At 39.5% G+C, this 27,473-nt stretch overlaps 2 protein-coding genes across 3 annotated transcripts in view; both read right to left on the bottom strand.

The window, feature by feature from the left end:
* The window catches only part of bmp6 (bone morphogenetic protein 6), a 95,517-nt gene extending 91,562 nt beyond the window's left edge, over positions 1-3,955 (bottom strand). Inside the window, exon 1 of the mRNA XM_041814098.1 lies at positions 3,087-3,955. Within this exon, the coding sequence (XP_041670032.1) occupies positions 3,087-3,495 (409 nt within the window). The 5' untranslated portion in view covers positions 3,496-3,955. The remainder of the gene's footprint in view (positions 1-3,086) is intronic.
* Positions 3,956-8,303: 4,348 nt separating this feature from the next.
* The window catches only part of zgc:101569 (uncharacterized protein LOC449822 homolog), a 29,796-nt gene continuing 10,626 nt past the window's right edge, over positions 8,304-27,473 (bottom strand). The window contains exons 3-7 of one of the 2 annotated variants that reach the window (XM_041813618.1): positions 26,672-26,769; positions 24,438-24,582; positions 11,830-11,979; positions 11,533-11,648; positions 8,304-11,439 (exon numbers count right to left, since the gene is read on the bottom strand). In XM_041813618.1, coding sequence (XP_041669552.1) covers positions 11,332-11,439; positions 11,533-11,648; positions 11,830-11,979; positions 24,438-24,582; positions 26,672-26,769 — 617 coding nt within the window. In that variant the 3' untranslated portion in view covers positions 8,304-11,331. The remainder of the gene's footprint in view (positions 11,440-11,532; positions 11,649-11,829; positions 11,980-24,437; positions 24,583-26,671; positions 26,770-27,473) is intronic. The other variant, XM_041813619.1, reaches the window with a different exon arrangement.

Here is a 27,473-nt window from a genome sequence, read left to right as displayed (position 1 = left end):
GGAAGGACTTGGTGCTTTTAAGTCTCAAACTCGTTATGATTAAAGTGTTCCTCTTTATCGTCACTGGAGCTAATTAAAGGCAAACCTCCTCGGGAACACAAACAATGCGACACAATTTACACACAGAAACCGCAACCCTCTGCGCTGGAGGTCAATGGCAAGAATAGCCTTTTATATACAAATACCAGCGGTGGTGGTTGATGGCTTGCTTGAGATGCTAGCTCTGTTTTCTCCACGAAGACATAAATCACAGAGGAGAATGCACGAGACAGACCGCAGAATCTCGGCCCTAGAAATGAGCCGAGCAGGAGAGAAGATGTGACGATAAATTACAGCGAAACAATAAGAACCTCAGCAGATTTTCTCGCCTGAGGAGGAAAAGGGAGTTTCTGCCAGCTGTGATTTTTACATAATAAACAATTAAAACACACACGCTACAGTAAATCTGATGTTTTGAGTCAACTTTGACCTACTCTGAGCCACATCCACGAAAAGTATTTTTGCCACAAGTCCAAAAAATGTATAACTTCCTGAAGAAGACTTTTCATTTATTATTGTTACCGTTTATTAAGGAATGAGAAGCATGATGTTTAGTGTAATTAGGGATGGAGATTGTCAATTTTACTAATAAGGAATGAGGCAACTATACTGTATTACCATTAACCATGGATTAAAATATCATAGTTAGGGGTTGTGCTGCGCCCCATGTATGTAGGCGGCCTAGGCTCAGGTCCAACCTGTGGCTCCTTCACCAAATTTCAATCACCCCTCTCTCTCTCACTCCGGTTTTCAACTCTATCCTGTCCCATCTTTACAAAAAAGGCAAAAAAGCTCAAAAATAAGTCTTAAAAAATGCCAAAATCAATCCTAAAGTGCATTACCACATGTTCTTATTCACAATTAAGTGTATGGGACGTTATTTTAGTGAAACCTGCACAGAACCAAAACGACGCAACACCAGCTGTGAAGCTTTAGAATACCAGCAGCCTCTTAGGCTATGCTAAATTCACACTAACCCCTTATTTCCACATACAGATGTGAGTCTAGTCCACTCATTCCTATGGGAATCTTTGCAATAATTGAGCTGAAAGCATGTTGAAAAAACGTAACTTTAGCTGTGGATTTTCAAGGGACTGTATGACCGTGTGCTAACTTCTTGCAAGCTCTTATTTTTACCACAAGGGTTGGTCACCCCGCTACACATCGGTTCAGGAATGGGCAAGGGCATTGCAGTGTTGGCTGGAGCAAAACAGCTGCACAAGTGCTGCACAATTATCTAATCATAACTGCATTCACAATATCAGGCTGTGCAATTGCATAATCACATAAAAAGCTGCAATTAGCACTAAGAAGTACTAGAAAGGTTTACAAAAATGCCTGCAGAAAGGCCTTTAAACTTCACAATAGTGTCACTGTTGCACTTTGTAGAAGAACCTTTATTTTCAAAGGACAAACTTTTATTTTTGGAAAATATTATTTTGTAAAAACTTTAATTTTTGTATTTTTAATACTACTTAATATTTGTATGTTTTGAGACTTCAAAACTATAATTTTTTCTTTATTTTTCTGTGTTCGCCAAACAAGTTGACTCATGATACCATTTACGTACTATATCATACCCGTAATCTCAGTATTTTCCAGTATAATAACTCCTCTTGCAGGGCAAGAAGTGATTTCTGCATAGAGAACCACTATTAAAAGGCCATGTTTTGTGTTATTAACAACTATGCCAAAAATTCAAAATGGGAAAATAAAAACATTCCTAATCCTTAAGCTACTTTTGTGTCTCACAAACGGTGAAATATTCAAGAAAAACTATAAAACAAAGTTTTAAAAAACTCACAGAGAAACGGCAGCAGGCAGGAATCAAAAAAAGACACCATCTAAAGCCTGGACAAGTGGTGTCACAACACTCGTGTATGGTCCGTTTCTGGTCCGGTTTGGTTCAGTACAGTTTTGCCATGGTTTGGTCTGTCTCACAAACCTCCAGTCTCTTTTGGTGTGACGGGAAATAAGTCTCTGTTTAGAGATCTTGATCATTCAGCTCAGCTCAGAAGAGCTAGATACTTTACTCCAAACAGCTTTACACTTGGTCACAGTTTGGCTTTTTAAATGTGGATTAGATAATGACAAAGGAGGGAGGAAAGGGAACTGGTGCTCAAACATAAGTTAGCTACAGTGGCTCGCATTAAAGAGCCGTTTCACAGAACAGACTCGTTTGTGAACAGCACAGCTTTATCCCATCGCTCAACCCACAAGCTTTACTTGGTTTATAGTACAGAACTGTTTCAATTGGAAGCATTTCTGTGACAAAATGAGAATTTATATGTTTAAGAGGCTCAACTAGCCTCTTACCTCAGTTACAAGCCTCCTCTAGACTCTCCCCCTTCATCTGGCTGGATAACGCTGGACACTAGAAGGCCTGCGGTACTAATTTGTGATCTTAATCGCCTCCACGCCAGGTAAATCTATTAAACAGTGGAAAAAATCACTTTTTTAGAAAAGTGGAAGGATTGTTCTCAATGTATATAGGTCCATTTAGAGCTGTTAAGTACTATATTTCCCCATTCCCATTCGCTCCTTACGCCACTTCCTCACCCCTGACAGGATCATGTGATTGCAGCCTGTAGCACAGCAGTGATTTGTTTTAAATAAACAGATAAATACAATGATACAGCTACTGGTTGGTGCTTGATAGAATAAAGTTGTTTGTAATTAATCATTTCTGCAGAGGTTTATATTTCTTTTTATATATATTTTCTTTTGGATTTTTGTACGACTTCAAAGACCCACAACCTGTCACAAAAGAGCCATAGGAGGATTGGGAGCCACAGGTTGAGTATCACAATTCTAAGTAGTGATAAAGCAGTTAAAGTCTAGATAAACGATAACAAATCAGTGTCAAAGAATCCTGAAAGTTACAGAGGAATACAGCATGAATCCCAGCGGCTCTCTTTTTCCCCCTCCATGTGCCAAACACCTGTTCATCCTCATTTCAATGTGGCACTGATTTAAACAACCTGACCATGTCAAAAACATCTCACAGAAGCAAAAACAGAAATAAACTGAGATAATGAGAGACTTACCCAGGTTTACGAAGCTCATAACCATATCCGCATCATTTAGAAAGGCTGTTTCTTGAAACGTGGCTAGCGGAGGACTCTGAGTCGTACGCATCGACTCGTATCGATCCAGCATGCCTTCCACTTGGCTTTTCTCCTCCGTAGAAATGGTGTTGTACAAGTCCAACATAAAAAGAGGAGCTGAATTGTACTTTCCATGTGACAGATGCGGTCTCGGTCTGTGAGGCAGTCCGAGGATGGACAGGATCTCCTTCTGCATCTCCCTCTTCTCGTGCGTCCGCAGCCGCCGGTGGATGAAGCCCGGGTGCACTTCGTTGTTTCCATCCAGTGAATAATTGCTCCCCGCGACCTGGAACATGCAGTAATAAGCGCTCCACCACAATCCGAAGAAGGCAAGCCAGCAGCTGGTCATGGTGTTGTCCCGCTATGCTCTCCGGAGTCCCGAGTGTCTCTGTCTTTGCTTATCCAAATATCAAACGTGCGTAAAAGTAGCCTAAGTCCGTCAAAGCGCGCTGATATCTGTAGCAGCCGCGGATCGAATCAAGAAAGGACTTGAGATTCAAGCCATTTGGAATACTTTAAAAAGAGAAATGCGCAGAAAAGTCCCGGCTCTGCTTTCATTTCTGATCTCCGTAGCGCGCTGTGCTGCCTCGGGATAAAGTGCACCATGAGAAACTTTATTCTGGGCGCTCAGATAAGTCGGTCAAAAGACGCAGTTTGAGTCGAAGTTGATCAATAAACGTATTAAAAGTGCCCTGAAACAAGCCATTCCCCTTAATCCGAGATGTTTGCTCTTCAGAATGAGATTTCGGATCGTTGCGCACAGTCTAAAGCTGCCCTTAAGTGGTGGAAGTGGCCTCAGTGACGGTGCCCTGCTCCTACAGGCTGTGTCTGAGTCTAACAGCTATCAGCAGGTTGTAGTCCATAATGTCAATGCGCGTCTGTACGCGCGTGAGTGTCCTCTAAAAAACCGCCCACTCCACGCGCACTCATCCAGAGGTGGAGCTCCTCTGGCTAGGACAGCTCCAACATCACATTTCCATATTTCATTCACTTCAGAATAATAGCCTGTCTTTACTAATAGACACAGCAGGTTATCTTTGCTTTTATTATGCTTTTAATGTTTCTTCTCTAACCTCGAATAAACTTTTTTTTTTTAAATCTGATAAAAACTTTATCATAAGTAGCTCAAATAAATAGTCTTGCCGGAGCTTCAAGCTTAAGCTCTCTCAAAGGTTTTTGTAATTGTTAATAGTGTATAAAAACTACATTTTCATAACTTATTTGACAAAACTGAAAAGAGAAAAAGTCCGTTTGTTCTACAGTAATGAAGATTAAGTAAGGTGTGTACATGTGTAGAATCAAGGTGTGCGCGTGTTTCAGAGGAAATGAGACCAGCTGATCCACGACCCCTAACGACGGAGAGAGAAACAGCAAGCAGTGAGCACATAGGGGAGACCGGGGTCAACTGTAACACTTTTACCCAGTCTTTAGCCTACATCTTTGCATATGAAAAACACACATATGTAGACAAATCATTAAAGATATTTCTATCACGTAAAGTAAGGACATGCCAAGAAGCACTGTTACAACTAAGATATAATCTACCAAACACAAAATACAGTTCTTTTGTGCTAAGTTTATTTAATATTATTTAAATCATTTCAATAAAACAAATTAAGTGTTTCCATGGGCAGCATTGGCAGCAGTTCTAATAGTAATCAAACATTTTTTATTGCAATTAAGATCTGAATTTCTCACATAAATTACAATGGCTTGCAGTTTAAATCACATGGTTGAAGAGTAACTAAACCCTCAGACCACTTTTCTAGCGATGAACAATATTACAGGTACATGATCGGTATCAGTAGATATTCACTTAAAAAGTGAATTATATATTATATATATTATATTGGCAGATAGGAAAATTTCTGCCATTGTTTACAAAAATATTTTGGCTATAAAAACCTGCCTTTATCAGCTGTAAATAGTGGCCGTACAAACAATAAAGTTAGTGGTGTTTGAGGGTGGATAAACATATCTGCATCAGCTGAAGTCTTTTTTTGATTGATCATAATTCATTACTTTTTTAAAATGTGTTTAAAGGACTGAAATTGTCAATTTGTTCATCCTTGAACTCTAAATTGCATTTTAAGAACTGAGGTTTTAAGTTTGAACTACATTTTAATATCTATATTGATACTGGTACAGACTAAAATTATTTTTTAAATATCAGCATATTGGCAAAAATCTAATATTGTACATCCCGACTTTGTTCAGATAAAACACAAATATAAATAAAAATAAATTTCACAAAACAAAAATAAATTTCATAAAACACAAATACATTTCACAGAGCATGAAATATATTTCAGGAAACCCGGAAGGGTAGGACCCTGGAACTTGTCTCTGATTGGACAAACCCAAGTCATGTCTTGTTTCCAGTGGATACCAGAATAGCTGATCTAGCGTGAAATTTAAAGTGTGTACCAGGATGGAAGAGGACATTCAGCTGATAAAAGGCTTTCACAAGGGACATTTATATCGTGTGATTCTTGAAATGCTCTCTGCGTATCATGAAATACACATATCAATTGGAGCTGAAAATGACAAAAGAGCTCATGTTAATGATGTGGGGCTAATTTAGCAACTGAGAACACCCTGATATATACCAGTGCATATATCCTTGCGCGTCATGGCACAGAACGGCTGGCAACTGGCCAAACTGTTAATACTGTTAAATACGCACCAGTGGCTGTAATTGGATCCATGAGTGAGTTTAAAAACATGTTTATTCTTCTGTCTGCATGTAGATTGATGATGAGGAATGATTAAGTTCATTAATAATCTTGCGACCTGCAGCAATGTCAGAAACAATTAGAACCTTCCGGTGTTTTAAAAATGTTTGAAATTATCTTCATCACTCTTTTAGTGAAATAGATAACATTGGTGGTGCTTGGTTGTTATTTTTAGGCGCTGAAACCGTGGCTGGACGGAGATCTCCGCACAACGCAGAAATAAATAAAGGCCTATCTTTAGGCTATCTGTCTAAAAGCACAAGGAAAAAAACTCACATTCCCAAATTCTTTATGATAATGGTTATCATTTCTCATATTAAACCAGGGACAAGGGAAGGGAAGAGGATTGAAAAGAGCACAATATGTGCAAAAAACAGAGAGGAACAGAGTGAACGTAGTTTATTTTTCTTAAGTTAGATATTGTAAAGAACAATTCAACTACAAATCACTCTAGCAGTTCTGCAACCCTTGCCTTACACACATTTTTTTTTAGACTCGAAGTGTTTTGATGAATGATGTCATGAAACGCCGGGGTAGGCACGCTCCGCTTGCTGTGCTTGCATCCACCCTACAAGTGTATAGTTTGATTATAATGTAAACACTTGGCGGTAACACTGTATACCCCGGTAAAATTCAAAGAGAGGATGATAGTATGAAAGAAGGAATTTCACCCAATCCAAATTGGAACCCTTAAAGCTCACGTAAAGGACCTTAGACTGGGAGAAATAGCGGATATTCTTCATTAAGTATCATTAAGAGGGGAATATTATCAGAGCTGCTGGGACGACATACCGAAAATGACATTCAAGAGTGACACAATCTTGTGTATGTCATGTCCCTTGTTAAAGCCTTTTATCAGCTGAATGTCCTCTTCCATCCTGGTAAACACTTTAAATTTTGCGCTAGATCGGCTATTCTGGTATCCACTGGAAACAAGACATGACTTGGTTTTGTCCAATCAGAAACAAGTACCAGGGTCCTATCCTTTCGGGTTTCCTGAAATATATTTCGTGCTCCGTGAAATTTATTTCGTGCACCATGAAATGTATCTGTGTTTTGTAAAATTTATTTTTGTTCTGTAAAATCTATTTGCGCTCTGTGAAATGTATTTGTGTTTTGTGAAATGTATTTGTGTTCTGTGAAATTTATTTTTGTTTTGTGAAATGTATTTGTATTTTGTGAAAAATATTTTTCGCTTTTAAAATATTTATCCCTTCAGGGCCACCGTAAAATCTTTACATTTAAGCACAAAGTATTTAAATTCTACATCTTGTGTTTAACATGCACACAGCTACTGCCTTCTACAGGTTGAAACCATCAGCTGCAACTGAATTCTGTGTTAAAGGTCACATATTTTACCCCTTTAAGACAAGTCTATATTGGTCTCAGAGTTCCCCACAACATGCCTGTGAAGTTTGTTGCTGAAAAAAACACTCTAGTGTCAGACTTTTGTATGTCTACAACCCCTCTGTTTCAGCCCTTCTCAGAACAAGCTGTTTCTGTGTTTGTGGCTTTAAATGTTAATGAGCTGTCTGACTCCGCCCCTCTCAGGAAATGGATGTGGTTTAAAGGATGTGGCTCTCCTGATCCTCCTCTCAGCTGCCAGCTATTTCTGATTGTTGGGGAGATTGTGGACAGACCAGGGGCACATATTTTTGTTAGAAAAGCCTGAAAAGTGTATTTTGCATAATATGTGACCTTTAAATTTCTACTGGCTGATCTGATGTATGCAGTGCCATCTGTCACCACAAAGCTCGAAAGTAACTTCCCACCTTTTTTCCTGATCTAAAACTTCATTGCTATATAAATTCAAGATATTATTATTATCATTACTATTATTATTATTATTGAAGCAGCCCACAGTCAGAATTCACAGCTCCATTAATCAGCGACATTGCTGTGCCACTCAAGGATTGTGGGTAATCTCTTGCTGTTGCCTGAGATTGCGGATAAACTGTCTGAAAATATGCTTGCTTGTGTCTTATATCTTTCTCATTTTAACTGTCTTCTTCTTAAAAACAGCCATTACATTCACTCCAGTCAGGAACACTCTCGTCATACTTTTAACTATTGTAAAATGGATAAGCAGTTTTACTTGGCGGAGAAGGCTCTGCTCAAAAGATGCTCCCTGGGTTATGCTTTCCAGGGAGCGCATGGCTAGAAACCCCCATATGGATAGATACATTTATGAAAATATGTATTTAATACATAAAATTAGTTCAAAAGCAATTAACCCATAGTAGCATGAATCTCAATATGAGGGTGCAACAAGCTTGTGCTATAAAGGAGGAGGCTGGGGTGGAGGAGGTTAAGCTTTGCCAGCAGCAACAGTGGTGCATCAGCATTAATGTAAGCAGAGATTAGTGAGAAGTACGTCATATTCAAATGCATCGCTGTGTTGAGAGAAAGAGCTGTGATTGGCTGTGGGAGCTGGGAGGTGATCATTGGAATTCGTTGGTAGTCAGCTGATCACAGCTGGGCGTATGACTTCTGTCTGTCTGGCACGTCTGTCTGTCTGCCCCAAAACTGCTGGATCTGGCTATAATTGTGGTTAAACATGTAGTCTGACCCTGAAATAAATGTTATAACTCGAGCTTGTTTCTTGTAGGAAGATCGGGTTCAAATTGCTCCCAGTCTCTCCTAAAGAGAAGTTCGCTGGTGTCTTTATAACCTTCTAAAACGTCAGAGTTTCGAATTTTAATCAGCTGCATGATGGTCACCTCTTTTGTCACAAGTAAATAAATGACCCCAGTTAGTGGAATACCTGCTGTAAAGAGTGCAGAGACCAGCTGAAGCTTCACATGGACAGATAAGGAATTCTTTAAAATCCTCATTTCCCTCTCTCCCTCCTCTCCCCCCATCATTCCTTTCACCCATACCTGTGTTATGTCTTCATGGTCCCGTCAGACTGCGATGGTCCTGGTGATAAGAGCCAAAGGTGTCCATATCTCTAAGTCTCTGCTACTGCTGCTACTGCTGAGCCTATCTTATCTGCACGTGAAGAGTGAGGAGCAGCATCAAAGCAGTGCATACCACCACCGAACACAAGGAGATACTTTTGTTTTAGACTCAGTCCAACACCATCTCAGCAACCACTGGGAGAAATGGGAGCTAAATTTCAAGTGTCGTTGTAAAGCGTCTGAATTAATGACAGATAAATGAAGTACTCCACAAAAAGCATAGTCCTTCATTCAAGGTCTGTCACTACATGTTTATCTTTAATCTTTTTTTTTTTTTTTTTAAACGGCATGAATAAAATTACTTATAAAGATTGGCTATTTAAGTTGTTTTAAGACTGAAGCATTTTGATAGTAAGTTCTGGGCAGACATTTTAAGTTTTGTTGACTACATCTAGACTAAAATCTCACTGGGTTAAGATGATTTCTATAAACTCAAACTAAACCTAGAGGAGCTGCTAGAATTAACGCTGGTTTGTGTGAATCAGAGGAAGAGCAGGTGAACTGTGAGTGAGTGTATGCCGGGTGAATTGGGAGCAGTAGGAGGAGGAAACATTAAACAGAGGCTCTGCGTCCTGTCATCACACTGTCTAGACAGGACACCTCCTAACCCTAATGAGCTCTTTGTATCTCTCTTTAACTCACACCATCATAGATCTTGGTTTTACTTCTCCTCTCTCTGGCATTTTTATTAAAGAGCACTTTAAAGGTCATGAAAGCATTCAGACAAATTCAAACACAAGAGAAAAATGTTTGTGTTGTGTGCTCCACCATGAAAGAGACATATACATCTCTCCACAACACAAAATTAAGGGGAACCAGCTCCAAAACCGTAGGAATGCTTACACCTGGCTCGGATCTGACACCAAGTGCTGAATCGTCTGCAGTAATTACAGCAGACTGCAATGGTAACGGTGTCACAGACACGTGAAGATGCACACAAACAGACATTAAATCACAGCAATTAACTGTTTAAACTCTTACTCAATGACAACGGCGAGACACTGCACCTTTGGTGCTTATGACACCAAACCTGCATTTGTAATTGACACACTGCACCTTCAACAAAGACATTTTTAAGGTGGAGTTTGTAAAAGCTGGAATACTAGCGACATCTAAATGTCAGATTCTAGACTGCATACAGACTTCTAGTGGCAAGTTAATTACAATAAAATAATTGTATATTCATGCAGTGAAATTCTGATTTAGACAGGCCTACTAATGAATATTGTGTTTTATTTTTACTAAGTTTGCTCCGCTAAAGGCTAAATAGTACACACTGTGCCTTAAAATGTTTTGCCTTCCATTTGCATTGAAAACTGTTAAATTTAAAGTGAAGAATCATTTTATCAATCACGAATATTTGGTTCAGCCAGATTGGTTTAACCTCATTTTGCTTAAAGATAGTAATTTAATGAACCAGTAAAAGCTAATCTATCCTTGATGAGGCATCCCATCCTCTGCCAATCATCAGAGTCCAAACCGCCCTTGTTTAAAAACAGCTCTGACCTCAGCAGTGCCTGAAATATGGCGCTAGGAGAGGACTGACAGCAACCATATAAAAAAATACTCTTATGGGGTATAGGGGTGTAGAGGTGCACATATTTATCCAACCTGTTCCAGTACACTAGAGCTGCACCAGTTGTGTGTTACTTCAAATGTAGCCTAGTTTGAACACAAGTTCTTATTTATGATGGTGTTTAAGTCCTACTGACATTTAAGATCTTGTGCCAGCTTAAATAGATTCAATGTAGGCTTCAGTCGGAATTTAAATATTACACCTACCTCCTAATGGGTCTAAAGGAGGTAGGTGTAACTGCTGCTTAACATCACTATTTTTCTGTGGTTGTCAGGTGATGCAGATATTTTGAAAACATGGAGAATAAAATGCATGCTGCCCCAGCACCACATGGTGTTCAGTGGTAGCTGCCACTGTCCAACATTTTTGTCTCCTAAAGACCTCTGCATGGTCATGTGACTGAAAGCTACAAATAAAGTAAGTGTCTCATTATCATCATGATGTGTTTAAGTGAAAAATTCTGCAAAGTAGAATTCCATTTTTGGTGAGAATCTCCACTAAAAGATGTTTGGAGGTGATTTTTTTGTCCAAAATATAAAATAGATCTAACAGACTGAATTGCATACTTTCTAATGATGCACTGATAATAAGTAAAGCCTCAGTAGTCTTACTCATAGAAGTAGCAGATGTTGAACTCATTCTCATTTTACAGCCTGATGTTAGCCTCTCAATGTTTGAGTAGGCAGGAAAAGTTGGAGCCACGTCTGCAGTTTGATGATATTTTATAATTATTTAGGATGCCAAAAGTGGACCACACTGCAAACTATGCATTGCATACCAAACCATGAGTTCAAATAGAAAACGTTACCAAACCAGAGTTTTTGTGCACCGTTACACCAAAAGCATGACAATAATTGGATGTAGCAAGATGTGTGTGATCACCTAAAAATCAAAAGTCTGCTGCAAAGAAAATATTATGAGAATTTTCCTCCTCTTCCTGCTCCTGCGGTGAATCTCGCTGCTCCAGCAACAGACTCTGCTGAGATGACGGGAAATCCGTGATCCATTTCGTACTGCATGGCCTACACACGGACAAAAGATAGTATCAATTACAAATGCAGGCTCCCTTTGATATCCTACAGCATAACTGTGTAGTAATCCTTTACCAGGTGTACCTTTAAAAAGGATGGGGCACCGTAGCTGCTGTATAAGGCTGAGGAGCGATCAGCTCGCAGGCACTGCTGAGGGAAGGAGCTAATCTCCTCTGCTAACTGAAGGGCTACTGCCAAAGCTGTAGTTGTAGCATAAAAACAGACCAATTAATAAAAAATATTTTTTTTGGTTACATATGAGAGAAGATTCTGCTCAAGATTTACAGATGTCTGAACATAGTGGAAGTAAATTTACCTAAGACTCTGGTCAGACATTAAACGTCTAATCTGAGTACTAAACATTTATCAATACTTGAATACCTTGGCCATCAGGGACAACTCTATTAGCCAGTCCGTAGGAAAGAGCCTCCTGTGCACCGATGGGTCGTCCAGTCAGGATCAAGTCGAGGGCTCGAGAAAGGCCGATGAGATGAGGGAGCCGTACAGTGCCCCCATCAATCAAGGGAACTCCTGAAAGGGGAAGAGATGTAATGTTGATGTTTGGAATCTTCTGTCTAGTAGACAAGATAGCAGGGCTCCTACTGCATCTGCAATTAATTTCTCTTTATAATACATTTTTAAAACTCCAGTCTTCTGCATTAAAATGGTTTCATTCTGAATTTTTGTATAGTTTTTTGTACAGTCTAAAAATGAAGAGTAACTAGAAAAGCACTCGGAGAGCGCAGACCTCTGCCATCAGCCCTATCTCCCAATAGTGAAGAATCCTTTAAAAACATTCCTGTATCCAGATGGTGATCCGGATGAGTCCCAAAATCTAATTCGCCAATAACTCCCTCCCCAGTGGGGTGGAGACATGGTGAGGCAAAGCATTGGCATTGCTACGTGTCGACTGCCATGGCGGAAGCACCCATGGTCTCACCAGACGACTGAAAGTCATGACAGAGGAAGAATATTCTACTATTCCTCCCAGCATTCTGAGTGTTCTCGCTACAATTTGCTGTCTTTCTCTCTGTTATGCTCCGACTCGTCTCCTCAACCGGATGTGTCTTTCAAACTCTATAAACTCCAAAACTTTGCATAAGTTACTCATGTCCGCCGTCTCCTGGTGTAAAGTGGTACCAGCGCAGACTTCTGCCATTAGCCCTATCTCCCAATAGTACAGAATCCTTTAAAAAATTCCTGGATCCGGACGGTGATCCAGATCACTCCCAAAATCTAATTAGTTCTTCCTTATGCCATTTCTGACATTTCCTGAAAATGTCATGAAAATCCGTCCATGACTTTTTGAGTTATGTTGCTAACAAACAAACGAACAAGCAGACGAACAAACAAACAAACAAACAAACAAACCCACCTGATCACATAACCTCCTTGGCGGAGGTAAGTAACTTCATGTGTGAACACAGACTTGCTTTTATTTTGAAAGAAAATAAGAAACTTTTGGTAGATAGATGATTTGATTTGTACTTAACCTGGTAGTTTAGTGTACAGGGGTCAGACCAATGCATAAAATAATAAAAACTAAGGTTTGGCCATCTTCTAAGAAGTTAAAATATGTGAGGTCATAGTGATGTTTGAGCCCCAAAATCTTATCCGTTCAACCTCAAGTCCAAGCTTTGGTTTGTGCCAATTTTGACAAAGATCTCACATTGAATTCTTAAAATAATGTGCTCATGAGATATGATGTCCAAAGACCTTGACCTTTTCCCTTTATTCATATCAACATTTATGCCAAGTTTAAGAAAAAACCTTCTCAGAGTTCTTCAGATATGACATTCATAAGAACGGCCCTAACAGATTGACGGATGGGCAGGAAACCTAAAAGCATGATGTCCCTGACCCGGCTTTCACAGAGGCATAAAAAACCTCAGGCCATGAAAAAGATAAAGAGCAGAGAGAGGAGGAAGAATTTTTCATTATGCTCTTTAAAAAGAGTAAATAGAAAATAGAAACATAAGGTATGAAATGTTCAGAAAAGTCAAGAAAAAGGACAAATGATGAGAAAAGTTTTCTTTTGACCTATTTTCTCAAAAGTCTGATTTTATATCTCAACTTTTTTCCTCAACATTTTTCTGAATATTCTGTCTGGGAAGAGCTGGATGATGTGGCCCGGGAGAGGGAAGTCTGGGTCTCCCTGTTTAGGCTGCTGCCCCCGCGACCAGATCTCAGATAAGTGGAAGAAAATGGATGGATGGATGGATTTTCTAAATTTTCTAAAAACATATTTACCTTAAATTTCTACCTGTTTTTCTTGACTTTGTGACATCTTTCTAAATATCTGAACTCCAAGATATTACTGTTTTCCTAAACATTCTGACGTTTTTTCTTAACATTTTGACATCATTTCCTCAGCGATTTCCAATTTTTTTCCCCTTAATCTTTTTAGTTTTTTCTGGACATTTCGAAATTTTCCTGATCATTTGCATTTTTTTCCTCAATATTTTTACTTTTTTCCTCAACATGTTGACTTCTTTCATTATCATTTTGGCTTTTTCCTCAATTTCCCTTCTTTCTCTCGACACTTTGGCTTTTTCCCCTCAACAATATGATTTTTTTTCTCAACATTTTGACTACTTAATATATATTTTGACTTTCTCTCATTATTTGGGTTCTTCTTTGGGTTTTCTTCTCAACATTTCAGCTTTTCCACCTATAAAATTCTTTCCTCATCATTTCAACTTTTTCCTTTTTTTCCTCACCTTTTTTACTTTTCTTACTTTTACTTCTTCTGGACATCTCAACTTTGATCATTTGAATTTAATTTCTCTTCTCAATATTCTGACTTCTTTCTTTATCATTTTGATTTTTCCTCATTTTTTTCCCTAGACATTTCACCTTTTTTTTCCCTCAACATTTTAACTTAAGACCTATTTTCTAGTCATTTTGTCTTCTTTTCCCTCAAGATTATTTATTTACACTTTTTTTCTTTAAAGTGCATTATGAAAATGTCTTCCTCCTCTTATGTTTTCCTTTCTCACTCCTGACTCTGGGCATCTCTGATAACCTCAAGATCAAATTTTGGCTAACTGATTAACCAAAGGTAGTATAAATATTGGCTGACGTACTACTACTCATGTGACTTAAGCCGTGTGAAACCAAACCAAGACAAATTTAGAAAATTCAGAAATACTGCTGGTTTAATCTAGATTTGCTGTCAGGGGAGCAAAGATTTGAAACAATTTGACTGCTTTAGCGTAACTCTATTTTCTTAGCCTCAGTACATAAAAAACTCAGACTCTTTTTTGCTCCCAGTCTCACTGGACACATTTACATTATTACTGGATGTAGAAGAGCCAGTGAAAGAGAAGGAGGAGGGGAGAGAGAGCAACAAGAGGATAGGGAGTGCATTATGAATGTACGAGGTATAGTAAGCTTCTGGCATCTGTCCTAATTTCTAAAGAGCACCAGCTGGATCTGGCATACTTTCTACTGTTTAACTCTCCCAAGTTCCACACCACAATCCCGACTCCCTAATTCCTCCAAGTCTCTGATTCTATTTGACCGCCCCTTATTGAGAGCACATGTGTCGGACATGTTTTCATAACCCCGAATCATCATGCAAGCTTCAGGTTTTTTTTTTGACCTACCCCCTCATTCTGTGGAAAAATGTGATTCTATTCATACTCTGCAAATGACTTTCTCTCTCTCTCGCCCCCTCTTACTTTACATCAAATAAATCACATTGGAATACATGGAATACCAGTGTTAACGTACATGTGACCAATCCAGGAGCCCCATTTAGGTTACAGCACATATGGTGCTCTGCCAGACAGAAGACTGTGATTAGAAAGAGAAAGAGGGTGTTACACCATCTGTAAACACTCGACTTCACTCAATTTCTTAGTCATCCTCAATAAAGGGAGGTAGGGCTGCATAGAGTTCACGCAGAAGGGATGTAGGAGGCTCCATGGTCAAGTGAAAGAAAGTTCTTTGGTATGATTAGACCAAAATGGGGCTTTTTTGCAACCAGACAAGGCGGACACCAAATACCGCACGTCACCATAAACATACCATCCCCACTGTAAAGCACAGTGGTGGCAGCATCATGCTGTGGGGATGCTTCTCAGCAGCCGGCCCTGGAGGCCTTTTAAAGGTAGAGGGGAAAATGAATGCAGCAAAATATAGGAAAATCCTGGAGGAAAATCTTATTCAGTTTGCAAGAGAACTATGGCTTGGGAGAGCATTTATATTCCAACAGGACAATGGCCCGAAGCATACACAGCTACACAGGAATGGTTGAGGTGAATGTTCTGTCACTGAGTGAAAGCCCAGACTTTTAAATCAAAAAAAGAAATTGAATTGCGCTGAATAAAGGACTTGCAAACCACAGCTCTGTATTTAATTCACATTTTACACAATATTCCAACTTTTTTGCAATTGGGTTTTATACATGTTCTTGAGGGTTGATGGTATTTTTTGCACTATCACTCATGATTAGAGCCAAAGACAAAACGAGGAAGCAGAAAAAGTGACAGAGAGATAATGGAGGGAAACAGAGAGAAGCACACAGAAGAAGCATGAAGCCAAGGAAGACAGAGGCTGACTTTAAGAAGAGTAGATAAAGAGTAAGCTTGACCTCCAGTCTGTCTGTCTTTGGTGCTGCTGTTGGCACCGCTACTATCAGGGACCGGAAGGATCTCCTGTCTTATCCACAGCACTCGTCTCCAGCACCTCCAGCCCTCACCCTCTCTGTCTCTGATGTGTCCTGTTTGGAGGAATTCACCCAGACCTGGGCTTTGTCCCACATGAATGAGCGCTGAGAGGTGTCGAGAATCTCCTTGAAGTAGTTTTAACTCAAAAAGCATGTTTGGCTTGAGAGGAGACAGTCAGGGAGGAGTTTGGCGGCTTCTGATCCTCCATTCCAAGTTTCATTGAAGGAAATATTTGGCAGTGATCCTGATACATTATTATCAGTCAGCTTCAACAGAACAAGATTGGATTTGGATGGATTTGTCAGTGATGGTCTTGGAAAATTTTCAGAGGAGTCCCTGCCTTCTTTAAGGCACATAAGCCCACTGTCAAGACTGTAAGGTTAACATGAGTCAGCGAAGCAAAGAAGCAGCTCTCTTGGTGCATTAAAAGAATCAATGTAAGCTGGTTACAATAGACCAGTGTTAATTTTGTTGATTAAAACTATGACTAAAAGTCAGCCTTTTTCCCTTGACAAAAACTACATGAAGACTAACAAAAATAGATCTGTGATGACTAAAACTGACAAAAACTAAGTTTAGTTATTGTCAAGATGACTAAATCTAGACTAAAATGTTATGTAGTTTTTGTCAGACATTCAAAATCCGTTATATTTCTCCACTGTGGGTAAATCTGTCAAAAAACAATGCAGCTGTATCTCTGCTACTTCTCAGCTGTAGAAATCAGGGACCCAAGGTTTAGCAGAGTGCATAGAACACACTACCAAAATTTGGTACCAGAGTTTGGCAAGAAAATATATGCTTGGACTAAAAGTAAAGACTAAAATGTGAGGATATTTTATGGACTAAAAATAGACTGAAATATTTTTGAGTTTTCGTCGACTAAAACTAGACTAAAACTAGTAAGACTAGGTTAAAACCTAGTATATGGCTGACCGCAACTATCTGGGATGCTTGTTGAAATGCCTGACTGGCAGAGTGATTTTGTCATTATTGTTATTTTCTGTGAGCCAAATTTATTGTGGCAACTTAAATGTATAGCTACGTGCTGTCCTCTCTTTCTCTGTCTCTCTCATAAATTCCACAGACCGGGGATTTCACAGAAACTTGCGTGGAAAAAACGTGACTAGAAGAACAAATATGGAGGACAATCAGCATTGCCAGCTAGCTGTCCCGGTGTGCAGTCTGTTTTGCAAAGGGAAACAAAAACAAGGGAAAAAATGGGCGATTAGTTCTGCTTACGTTCACTGCCATTTGGGGTGTAAAGAAACTTAGGGGAAGTATTGTCTATTCTTGCATTTTAGCTTGTGGCCTTCATCTGGTTCATCAAGAAACAGATTTCAATCATATTCTATCGATGTGAACGTACATAATTGCTACAACAAGGTAGATATGGCTCTGTTTTTATAATTTCCCTGTTTAGTTTCACTAATAACCGCTTTGAGAAAATAGAGGAGACTTCAAATCTCAAAACTCTCAGTGCGTGAGGTGCAGCATCTCTACAGTGTGTGAGGTTTGTGCATATCATTTAATAATATAAAAGTGCTTAGATGATAAAATGCAGATGAATATAAAATGATATGCTCTTGTGACTTTCTGAATATTTGAGTGCTTATAGGTGCAAAATTATAATTTTACTTTGTTATATTTGCATCCAAATGTGTGTACTAATGCTAAAAACAAATCTCAGTTGAAAAAACTTTGTGTCAGAATCTTATAAAACCTGCACAGGTGGGTTTAAAGAACAAATTTTCTCTACAGAACAGTTTGTGCACTTAGGCAACAAAAGCAGACATATCACCAGTTTTTGTTCCTGGTCCTGGTACCAGATCTGAATGATGAGACCACATATAATGGGATATCAGTACTGATATCTACAACAGCTCAAAACTTGACAACAGAGTTTTACACACAACACTCTGAGGTGTTCTGCTTTGCTACTGGTGCTGCTAATGTCCTCACCGCATCAAAGTAAAACCCACTACAATGGCCTCCTATGAGGATAATGCGATTTAGTTTGATGTGGATTAATGATTTCCAGAAGACTCCAGACTTAATGGACAGAGGAAAAGGGAAGAGCTTCAATCAGAATCTCACTTTAATGGTGAAGGAAATGAGCTCCCACTGGGCTGGCCGCAAAGATGAGCGTCATGGACTTCATTTTAAGTTTTCAGCCCGCTGACTTAACACCATGTGACTAGATTTTGTAGTTTGCTGCACTATAATTTAAGGCCACCAAGGTTTAAATGAGGCATTCAACCATGAAAATGACAGAGTGTAAATTCTACTAGGTCAAGCGCTTTGTTCTGATGTCAATCAAAACAATAACAAAAGATGATGAGTAGAGATGTACTGCTGAGCTCCACCTACCTCTTTTGGGCTCTGTTAAAAAACTGCACTCTTAGATGTTTATTAACCAAACAGTTAACCACCAGATCCATTCACTTTATTTGAAAAGATCCCCTTAGTTTCAGAAGGAGCGCTGTTTTGAGTTGAAATGATGTAATCACTGGACTATGTCACTCAGTTTCAAACTCGCCGAGCGGCTGTTTGAATTGGCCGATGTTATGTCAGCTTTGGACCGAGGTTTTACTTTTTGATTCAACATGTGGCGTCTTCTTCTTTCTCTCCATCTGTCCCTTGTCCAGGTATGAGGGGGACTTAAACCCGAAGAGAAGAGAAAAAGCAGACACCAACATGACTTATTGGTGTGTTTAAAGAGTCTCCATTTAGCGGTGTCTATTTCAAAGAGGACTTCAGTGGTGTTCCTGAACAACCTGCCGGTGCAGATTAACCTCAGTGTTTAAAGAAATATCCTTTGGTGAAATATTACTGAACTATTTTGAGTTTCCTTGTCTTGAGCCAACTTCTTTGAGATACTCTCCAAAATAACATCAGGGATTTGGTTTAACTCTTTTTTTTTAATTCAGGTCTTTCTGTATTCAATGAGCATTAGACACTAATACCAGACTCCTGTGACGCAACCCTCTCCTCCTTCTCATTTCCTCCTCAACGAGGCAGAGGGGCCCCAGACAGGAAGCCACAGGTTCAGTAGCCAATCACGTGCCAGAAAGCTGTCAGATCCTTATGGTTGCCATTGGCCCACATCAGAACAGCGCAGAGAGACTCTGAGGGCCTTTTTGACTCCAAAACCACCAGGGATTCCCTCCGGCTGCTGCCATCTGTGCCCAACCCCAAAACGGTTACAGAAATGAGCCATTCAAAGGAAATAATCTGTAAGAATCACAGGATCTTTAAATAAACCCAGCATCCCACAGAGCAGCCCTACTTTTGATGTATATGAGGAAGGAAGTTTGGTTTTCAATTGTTTAATGTTAGGAAATAAAGTTTTACTGCATGCTGCTCCGTCTTTTCCACTGTAGAGTCTGTTTTTCTAAAGGTCTCATTTAGGAGGAACACCTATTAAATCTTTCTAACGTTTCCACACTAAAACCAAATTTAAACCCACAGAGCTATGAAGTTGAAAATGTGAGGATGCTGGTTATGCATCATAAAGCTTGTATGAAAAGAATTTTTTAAAAAACAGTGGTCACAAAGCTGACTCACAGTGCTGCTTCAAGGTGTGATATTTACAGTGTTGTGAAAAAGTATTTGCCCCCTTTCTGATTCCTGATTTTTTTTTTTTTTTTTGCATATTTATCACACTTAAATGTTTCAGATCATCAAACCAATTTTAATTTCTCTCAAAGACAACCCCAGTTAATACAAAATGCAGTTTCTAAATGATAATTTTATTTCTTAAGGAAATAAAATCCAAACCTATCTGGCCCTATGTGATAAAGTAATTGCCCCCCCCCCCCCTTATTAAATCATGAGTTAACTGTGATTAACCACAGTTCTTGGAAAGCTGAGTTTAATTTCACTGGCCACACCCAGGCCTGATTAACCCCAGATTTGTTGAATCAAGAAAATCACTTAAATAGAACATTTCAGACAAAGTGAAGTAGGCTACAAGATCTTAAAAAGAAATGCATTAAACCACAATCCAAAGAAATTCAAGAACAAATGAGAAACAAAGTGGTTGAAATCTATCAGTCTGGAAAAGGTTACAAAGCCATTTCCAAGGCTTTGGGACTCCAACGAACCACGGTCAGAGCCATTATCCACAAATGGAGAAAACTGGGAACAGTGGTGAACCTTCCCAGGAGTGGTCGGCCAACCAAAATTACTCCAAGAGTGCAACAACGACTCATCCAGGAGGTCACAAAAGAACCCAGAACGACATCCAAAGAACTGCAGGCCTCACTGGCCTCAGTTAAGGTCAGAGTTCATGACTCAACAATAAGAAAGACACTGGGCAAAAATGGCATCATGGGAGAGTTCCAAGGCCAAAACCACTGCTGACAAAAAAAAAAAACCCAAAGGCTCATCTCACATTTGCCAAGCAGCAGAATTTTTTGTAGCCTTCCTCAGATCTGTGACTTGCAACAATCCTGTCTCTTAGCTCTCAGACAGTTCCTTTGACCTCATTGCTTGTTTTTTGTTCTGATACGCATTGTTGGCTTTTTAAATTTGGATTAAATACCAACAAAGGATGGAGGAAAGGAACCTGGCAATCAAACGGGAGCAAGCTACTGTGGTTTACACCAAAGAGCCATTTCGTAGAACAGGCTCGTTCATGAATGGCACATTTTTACTCAATCGGTTACCCCCACAAGGGTTATTTGGTCGATAGTACATCACTGTTTCAAGTAAAAGCACATTTGGGGCAAAATGAGAAATCTTTTCTATGTTTAAGTCTTGGCCACCCTCTTAGCTCTTTACAAGACTCCAAACTCTTGTCTCCCTTCATTTGACTAGACAACAATCGTTGCTAGAAGGTCTGGGGAATTTGTTATACTGATCGCCTCCATGCCAGGTAAGGTGATTACACTGTGGAAAAAAAAAACATGTTTTTGTAAAGCTTAGGGATCATAGCCAATATCTGTAGATATTTTCTGATGATAACTGCAGCATACAGGTCTATTTAGAGCTGTAAAGTACTTAATATCCTCCGTCCCTATCATCCCTTATGGTTGTCCCCCACTTTCTGACCCTTCTCAGTGATTTCAAACAACCTATAGATGAATGCAAAACCCAAATATTTAATAATCAATCTACTCTAGGCAAAATCTGACCCTACTCTACATCTGGCTGAAAAACCACAGCATTCAATCAGACTGAGGGAAAGTGCTCTAATGTGTTGACAAACAAGGCTTAAAGAAATGTGGCAATAAAGAGGCTTAGAGTTAACTACTGGAGGGAAATGTGATGAAACCACAGTAATGCTTATTTCTTCCTTCCAGTCATAGTTTTGGGCTTATTGAAGAGGTTTGGGTACAGGCCTTGGACTCATTTCAACGCTGATGGTTCGAGCAGAGTTCAGATTGAGTTTTTTAGATCTGTGGCTGTTTTTTCCCAGTTTATGTAAAGCTGTGCCCAGATATCCATGGTCTTACCCATCATTTCTGTAGTTATCTTAGGTAAGATAGTGTGATAATATTTGTTTATCTCACCAAGAATACCTAGCCTATCACTAACTTTCTAGATTTTCAACCTCTACAGCTGGAGCTTTTTTCAGAGGAGAATAATTCCCTGATCTTGACCTGAAACAGTCGCATATAATTTTGTTTTTTGCTCCTTTTTCACTCTAATTAAGTGTTGATGGAATCACCTGAAGCTTACTTCTGCAGCTTACTAAATGCTTACTTTCAAAATGATTGTATAATGTATGATGCAGTATATAGCCTTAATGGTAGACTATGCATCTTAGTCACATTTGTGCTCCTTCTCATCAACATAATTAGTTTATTAAGTTTACTTGTGTCAGGGATAATGTGCAAAACTACATTAATCTCAAAAAGAGAGACCAATTCCTAAAAGGAAAGAGCTGTATGCTGAAATGTACAAGTTTGAGTGAGACCTGCAGAGGTCCACAATCTGGAATGAGCTTGAAACTTCAATAAACGTCTCACCATCTTTGAGCTGCTACTAAAATATGTTCAACCCTAAACGCTTTGTAGCTCTGGATCTCTGATGAACTGAAATAGCATCCCACATGGAAGCTATCCTCCACTTATTTAAATGCCTTTTTTTAAATGCCATTGTCTACATGTACTGTATTAATGTCACGATAGGTTCAGCATCTCTAGAACAAATTTTAGGGTATTTTAGACTCTTGAGTTAATGCAAAGAATGCTGGTTAATGTATATATAAATGTGTAATTATGATGAATTGTATTTGTACTTTTATTGATTTCGCGAATAAACTGATTGATAGAGAACACATCAAAAATTTAAATATCATTTATCATTACAACATATAACAAAATAGAAGTTCTTTAAAATATTTGCATTTGAGAAATACTGTGATTATTTCAGAACCTTGAGGTGCTCCATTCACATTGAATAGGAATAACGGCAGACCAATAGATGTATTCAGTATTTGAATGTGCTTCGGCCTGACTCTGAATAAGTATGTCTGTGTTTGCGTCTGCTCAGCAGAGGCACACAGGCGGTGAGCTGAGTGAAGGCTGGCACTGAAGACATGCCAGCAGACGGTCCAAACAGAGAGACAAGGGCACGGCCAGGATGCTCTCCTGTTAAATTATAGGGCTGTGACGATAAGCCCTGCATGTTTACACTCTAAATCTAGTTCTGCCAGTAAATTATAGTACAACAGTTGTATTTATAAACACCATGGTTGTATTTTTAAACCCTCTAGCAGCATGTCTGCAGAAATGACAGCCACAGGAGAGATGCTGCAACAGACCAACACAAGCCTCTTTACATGTAAAGCCAACCAAGACTCACTGGAGGAGCTAAAAACATGTTCAGCAGAGGATCCAAAGTACCACTTGTTTTTTTAAACTACAGCAGAGTCAGAGAGAAAATCATGCCAACAAGCTGCGAGACGCCTAACAAGGAAAATGTTGTTTATGAGGAAACTGTATGACATAAATAATATGTAAGCCCTGTTTGGTTGTGCAGTGGAAACCTGGCAGTCAGTCGTTTCCTTTCCTACTTATCACGACTGCCCAGCAGACTCTGGCTGTGATGCCAAAAGGTCACAGTCACTGCTGTTATCACACCGTGACGACGTCCTCGAGCACAAACAAGAGGAGGCAGCGGTGATAACAGAGGACGGAGTAACACAGTTGAAAAATAGAAACACCGTTGACTTCCTGGCATCAGGACACGGATGATGAATGCTTGAATTCAAGGCAAAACAAAAGGATACTTTCATGGACAGACACGAGGAGCAGCACAACACAAACTCAAGGAAAGAGAGGCTGTAAGACAAGGCCACTGGCTCTTCTCCAGCACCAGTTGTAACAGCAAAGAAATGTATACTGCAGCATTAGAGATGGGATTGTAATCGTAATATTTAATGTTGTAGGATTAAATGAGTAACAGCAGCAGGAACTCTGACAGGAGATGAGTCAAGTGGAAGCTATGACCTCAGCAGAGGCTGAAATTATACTGACACAGCTACATGTGATAGAAACAGGGGAGATGGACATCAAAAGACAGCAGACGTTTGTGTAATAGTCCCTGTTTTAAAGCAGCGGGGGTGTTAATTGCCATAACAGCTATACTGAGTTTGTTTCCATGGGCTTCAGTATCCCAGTCATGAGCTTTATCCCAGTTTTGAACATATTCAGGATATGACGCTTGCATGCTTACAGAGAAAGCTGGTTCTTCTTCTGGCTGATTTGCATGGAGAGAATACTGATGGCTCACTGAAATACATACAAACACTAAAACACAGAGATGCTGACTGCTTTAAAGTGCATATAGGGGAGCATTTTAGCAGCTGTTTGTGTTTTCATGAGTTTTAAATTGTTCTTAAGACTCATTTGCACAGCTTTAGGGGTGTCTATGATCAGGCTCGTGAGGCCCGTTACAGGTAAAATTGTCACATATGATGCAAAATACACTTTCTCAGGCTTTTCTAGCAAAAATATGTGCCCCTGGCCTGTCCACAATTCCCCGGAGAGTTTCTGTGGCATCATGCTCAAGGTGGAAACACACACATTGTTATCATATTTTTTTCCTCAGGTATGCATTGAGATTCTGACTGCTGTTTTTACTTTCTGCCTCCAAACTGAAAGTAATAACAAAAACAATGGGAGCTGAAAATCCGGGGGGGGGGGGGGCATTTCATGTAAAAATATAGTATAATAATTATTTAGACTTCCCATGGGCTACCATCAGATCTAACACATAAGTAGTTTGAATATTGTTTTATCAGCACAGCATAATGCTCAAGTAACTATGATACCAGCAAAGCAGCTGCGGTATAAAAGAAAGACTTACCGAACCTGCGACAAAACACCCCCATAACTGCGCTCTCCTCCACCACTCTTAGATCAGCCAGCAGAGCCAGCTCCAGCCCCCCAGCCACAGCAAAACCACTGACTGCTGCTATCAGCGGCTTTGAGAGCTCCAGACGGGACGGACCCTGTAGGAAACAACATTAGTACATTTAAAACATACAAAGGCACAGTTACTCATATAGAAAACATGGAAAGTTGTAGTACTTAAGTAATTAGACAAAGTAATTTTATCCCTTAAGTTACGCAGGAAGGAACACAGCTTCCTATAGTTTACAGTGATTATTAAAATGATCAACTTGGGTGTTTTATCCTTTTATTGATGTTATATATCAATCATGGTCAACATAATTTAGCTTTTTTGACACAGCAATAACAAAAAACACTCTGTAATGCCATAGTGAAAACAGATTTCTACAAAGTAATGGCAACTAAATAAAAAAAATCGAATGTAAAATAAGTGACTGCATATATATTCATCCCTTTCGAGTCAGTTTTAGTAGATACACTGTTGGCTGCAATCACAGCAATGAGTCTGTGTGGATTGGTCTCAATCCTCCACATCTGGACACCTCAACTTTACTCCTTTCTTCTTTGATAAACTGCTCAAGCTCTGTCAGGTCACACAGGGATCAGGCATGAACAGCCCTTTTGAAGTCCAGCCACAACTTCTCTATTGGATTGAGGTCTGGGCTTTAACTCGGTCGCTCCAGAACAGTCTTTAAACCATTTCTGTGTAGCTTGCGCCATATGCTTTGGGTCATTGTCCTGTTCCCAAGCCGGCAGACTGAATAAGATTGTCTAACAAGGTTTTTCCATATTCTGTCGCTTTCACTTTCACTTCTACCTTTACAAGCCTTCCAGGGCCGGCTTCCGAGAAGCATCCCCACAGCATGGAGCTACCACAACCATAGTTCACAGTGGGGATGGTGTGTTTTCGGTAATGCCTTTTGGCCATCAGACATAGCATCTTGTCAGATGGCCAAAAGTACCAATCTGGTCTCATTAGACCAAAGAACTGTCTTCCACTTGACTGTAGAGTCTCCCACATTCCTTTTGGTGAACTCTGGTGCAGATTTAATCTGAGTTTTTCTTCAACAGTGGCTTTCTCTTTGCCACTCTTACATAAAACTTTGACTGGTGAAGAACCTGGGCAACATTTGTTGTTGGCAGAGTCTCTCCCATCTCAGCTGCTGAAGCTTGGAACTCCTTCAGAGTAGTCGTAAGTGTCTTGGTAGCCTCTCTCACTAGTCTCCTTCTTGCACGCTCTCTCAGTTTGTGAGGACTGTCTGATCTAGGCAGATGTACACATTAACCACATTCCTTCAATTTCTTCATGATGGATTTAATTGAACTCAGGGGATGTTCAGTGTCTTTGACATGTTTCTGTATCAATCCCCTGACTTATTCTTTTCAATAATTTTCTTCTCTGAGTTTCTTGGAGTGTTCTTTTATATTCATGGTGTAATGGTAGCCAGGAATACTGAATAACCAGTGACTGGACCTTCAAAACGCAGGTGTCTTTACACTACAATCGATTGAGACACATTCACAGCACTCAGGTGATCCCCATCTCACTAATAGTGAGACTGCTAGCACTAATTGGCTGGACCTCTGCTGAATTAGGTCAGTCACTTTAAAGGAGGGGAAAATGTATGCAGTTTTCTTCCTTCACATGTTTTTATTTATTTTACACTTATTTGAAGAAATCTGTTTTTACTTTGACATCAAAGGTTTATTGTTTTTTTTTTGTCAAAATCAAAATTATATTGACCATGATTGAGTTATAAAACCATGAAAAGGATAAAACATCCAAGGGAGTGAATACTTTTTATAGGTACAGTACCTGTGGAATGCTCCAGTTCTAGTCCTAATGTTGGTAGAGAAGGATGTGCAAAATACTGTATTCACATTTTACACCATGTCACAACTTTTATGGAATTCAGGTTTATAAAATGACCAGCCATAGTTGTCCAGGAGGTATTATTGTCTGGCTGTGGTATCCAAACAGGTATCAAACCTGCTTGGTTTTTACTTGGATCATATCAAATTTTAAATTCTGGTATTTTGACTTCTCTACTGAGCCGAAATTAAATGTTCAAAACCACTTCTGATTACAATTTCTAGAATAGTATTTCATTGTTTACTAAAGCCATCTCTTGAGATCATTTTTGTAGAAGTAAGCACACATACAAACATGTCAGAAAAGGCACTCACCAACGGACCAGGACCCTTGGTGACATCTTGCTCCAATTTGAGGGAGGCGGTGTGATTGGCCAGCTCTTTGAGATCATAACCAGCACAGAAATTCCCTCCTGAAGGAGACCACAAAATTACAAACTATGGCAGCTGGCGAGTCAGAAAGGAAGGGAAAATGATGAGGATAAAATTTTTTTTTAAAAACTAGTCGCGTTGGAGTCCAAAGTCTGCAATTTGGAGAGCAGCCTCCTTTGGCCTGGCTGGCACACAAACACTTCCCTTCCCTAAAGACCCGATTCCAATCCATGGTCACAGCTCACAAACATATATATGCACATACACAATATCCTTATTAATGGAGGACTTGCATGCTCCAACCACAGCCCCTTCCGCTGGATTCATGTGGTAATTACAACATTACCCAAGAGGCCAACAAACACTGTGTCACAGGCTCATGCAGGGACTCATAAAATCCTCCTCTCTACTTAATGTAGCCGTAATGAAAATGATTAGAACCAACACATGTGCTAGTAACACCCATCAGCTCAGAGCTTTGATTACAGCTGTGGGTCAGCGCAGAGCAATTATAGAAAGACTGCGTCATGCTGTTTATTGCAGCAGCGATGTGACAGAACTCCCTAAAGCCTCCTGTCCTTGTAAGAGTGGGAAGAAGCTGTGAAAAGAGGGGAAATTCATGGAGGATTACAGAGCATCAACTCCATTAATGTACTGAGAGGTCAGATAATTACAGACAATGTAAAGTCAGATATCAACTCTTTCACAGCCACTGAGTTTTTTCAGAAAATTTGTGACAAAATAT

The sequence above is a fragment of the Cheilinus undulatus genome, linkage group 19, assembly GCF_018320785.1.
Source record: "Cheilinus undulatus linkage group 19, ASM1832078v1, whole genome shotgun sequence".
Lineage (NCBI taxonomy): Eukaryota > Metazoa > Chordata > Actinopteri > Labriformes > Labridae > Cheilinus > Cheilinus undulatus.
This window is presented reverse-complemented; position numbering and strand designations above follow the sequence as displayed.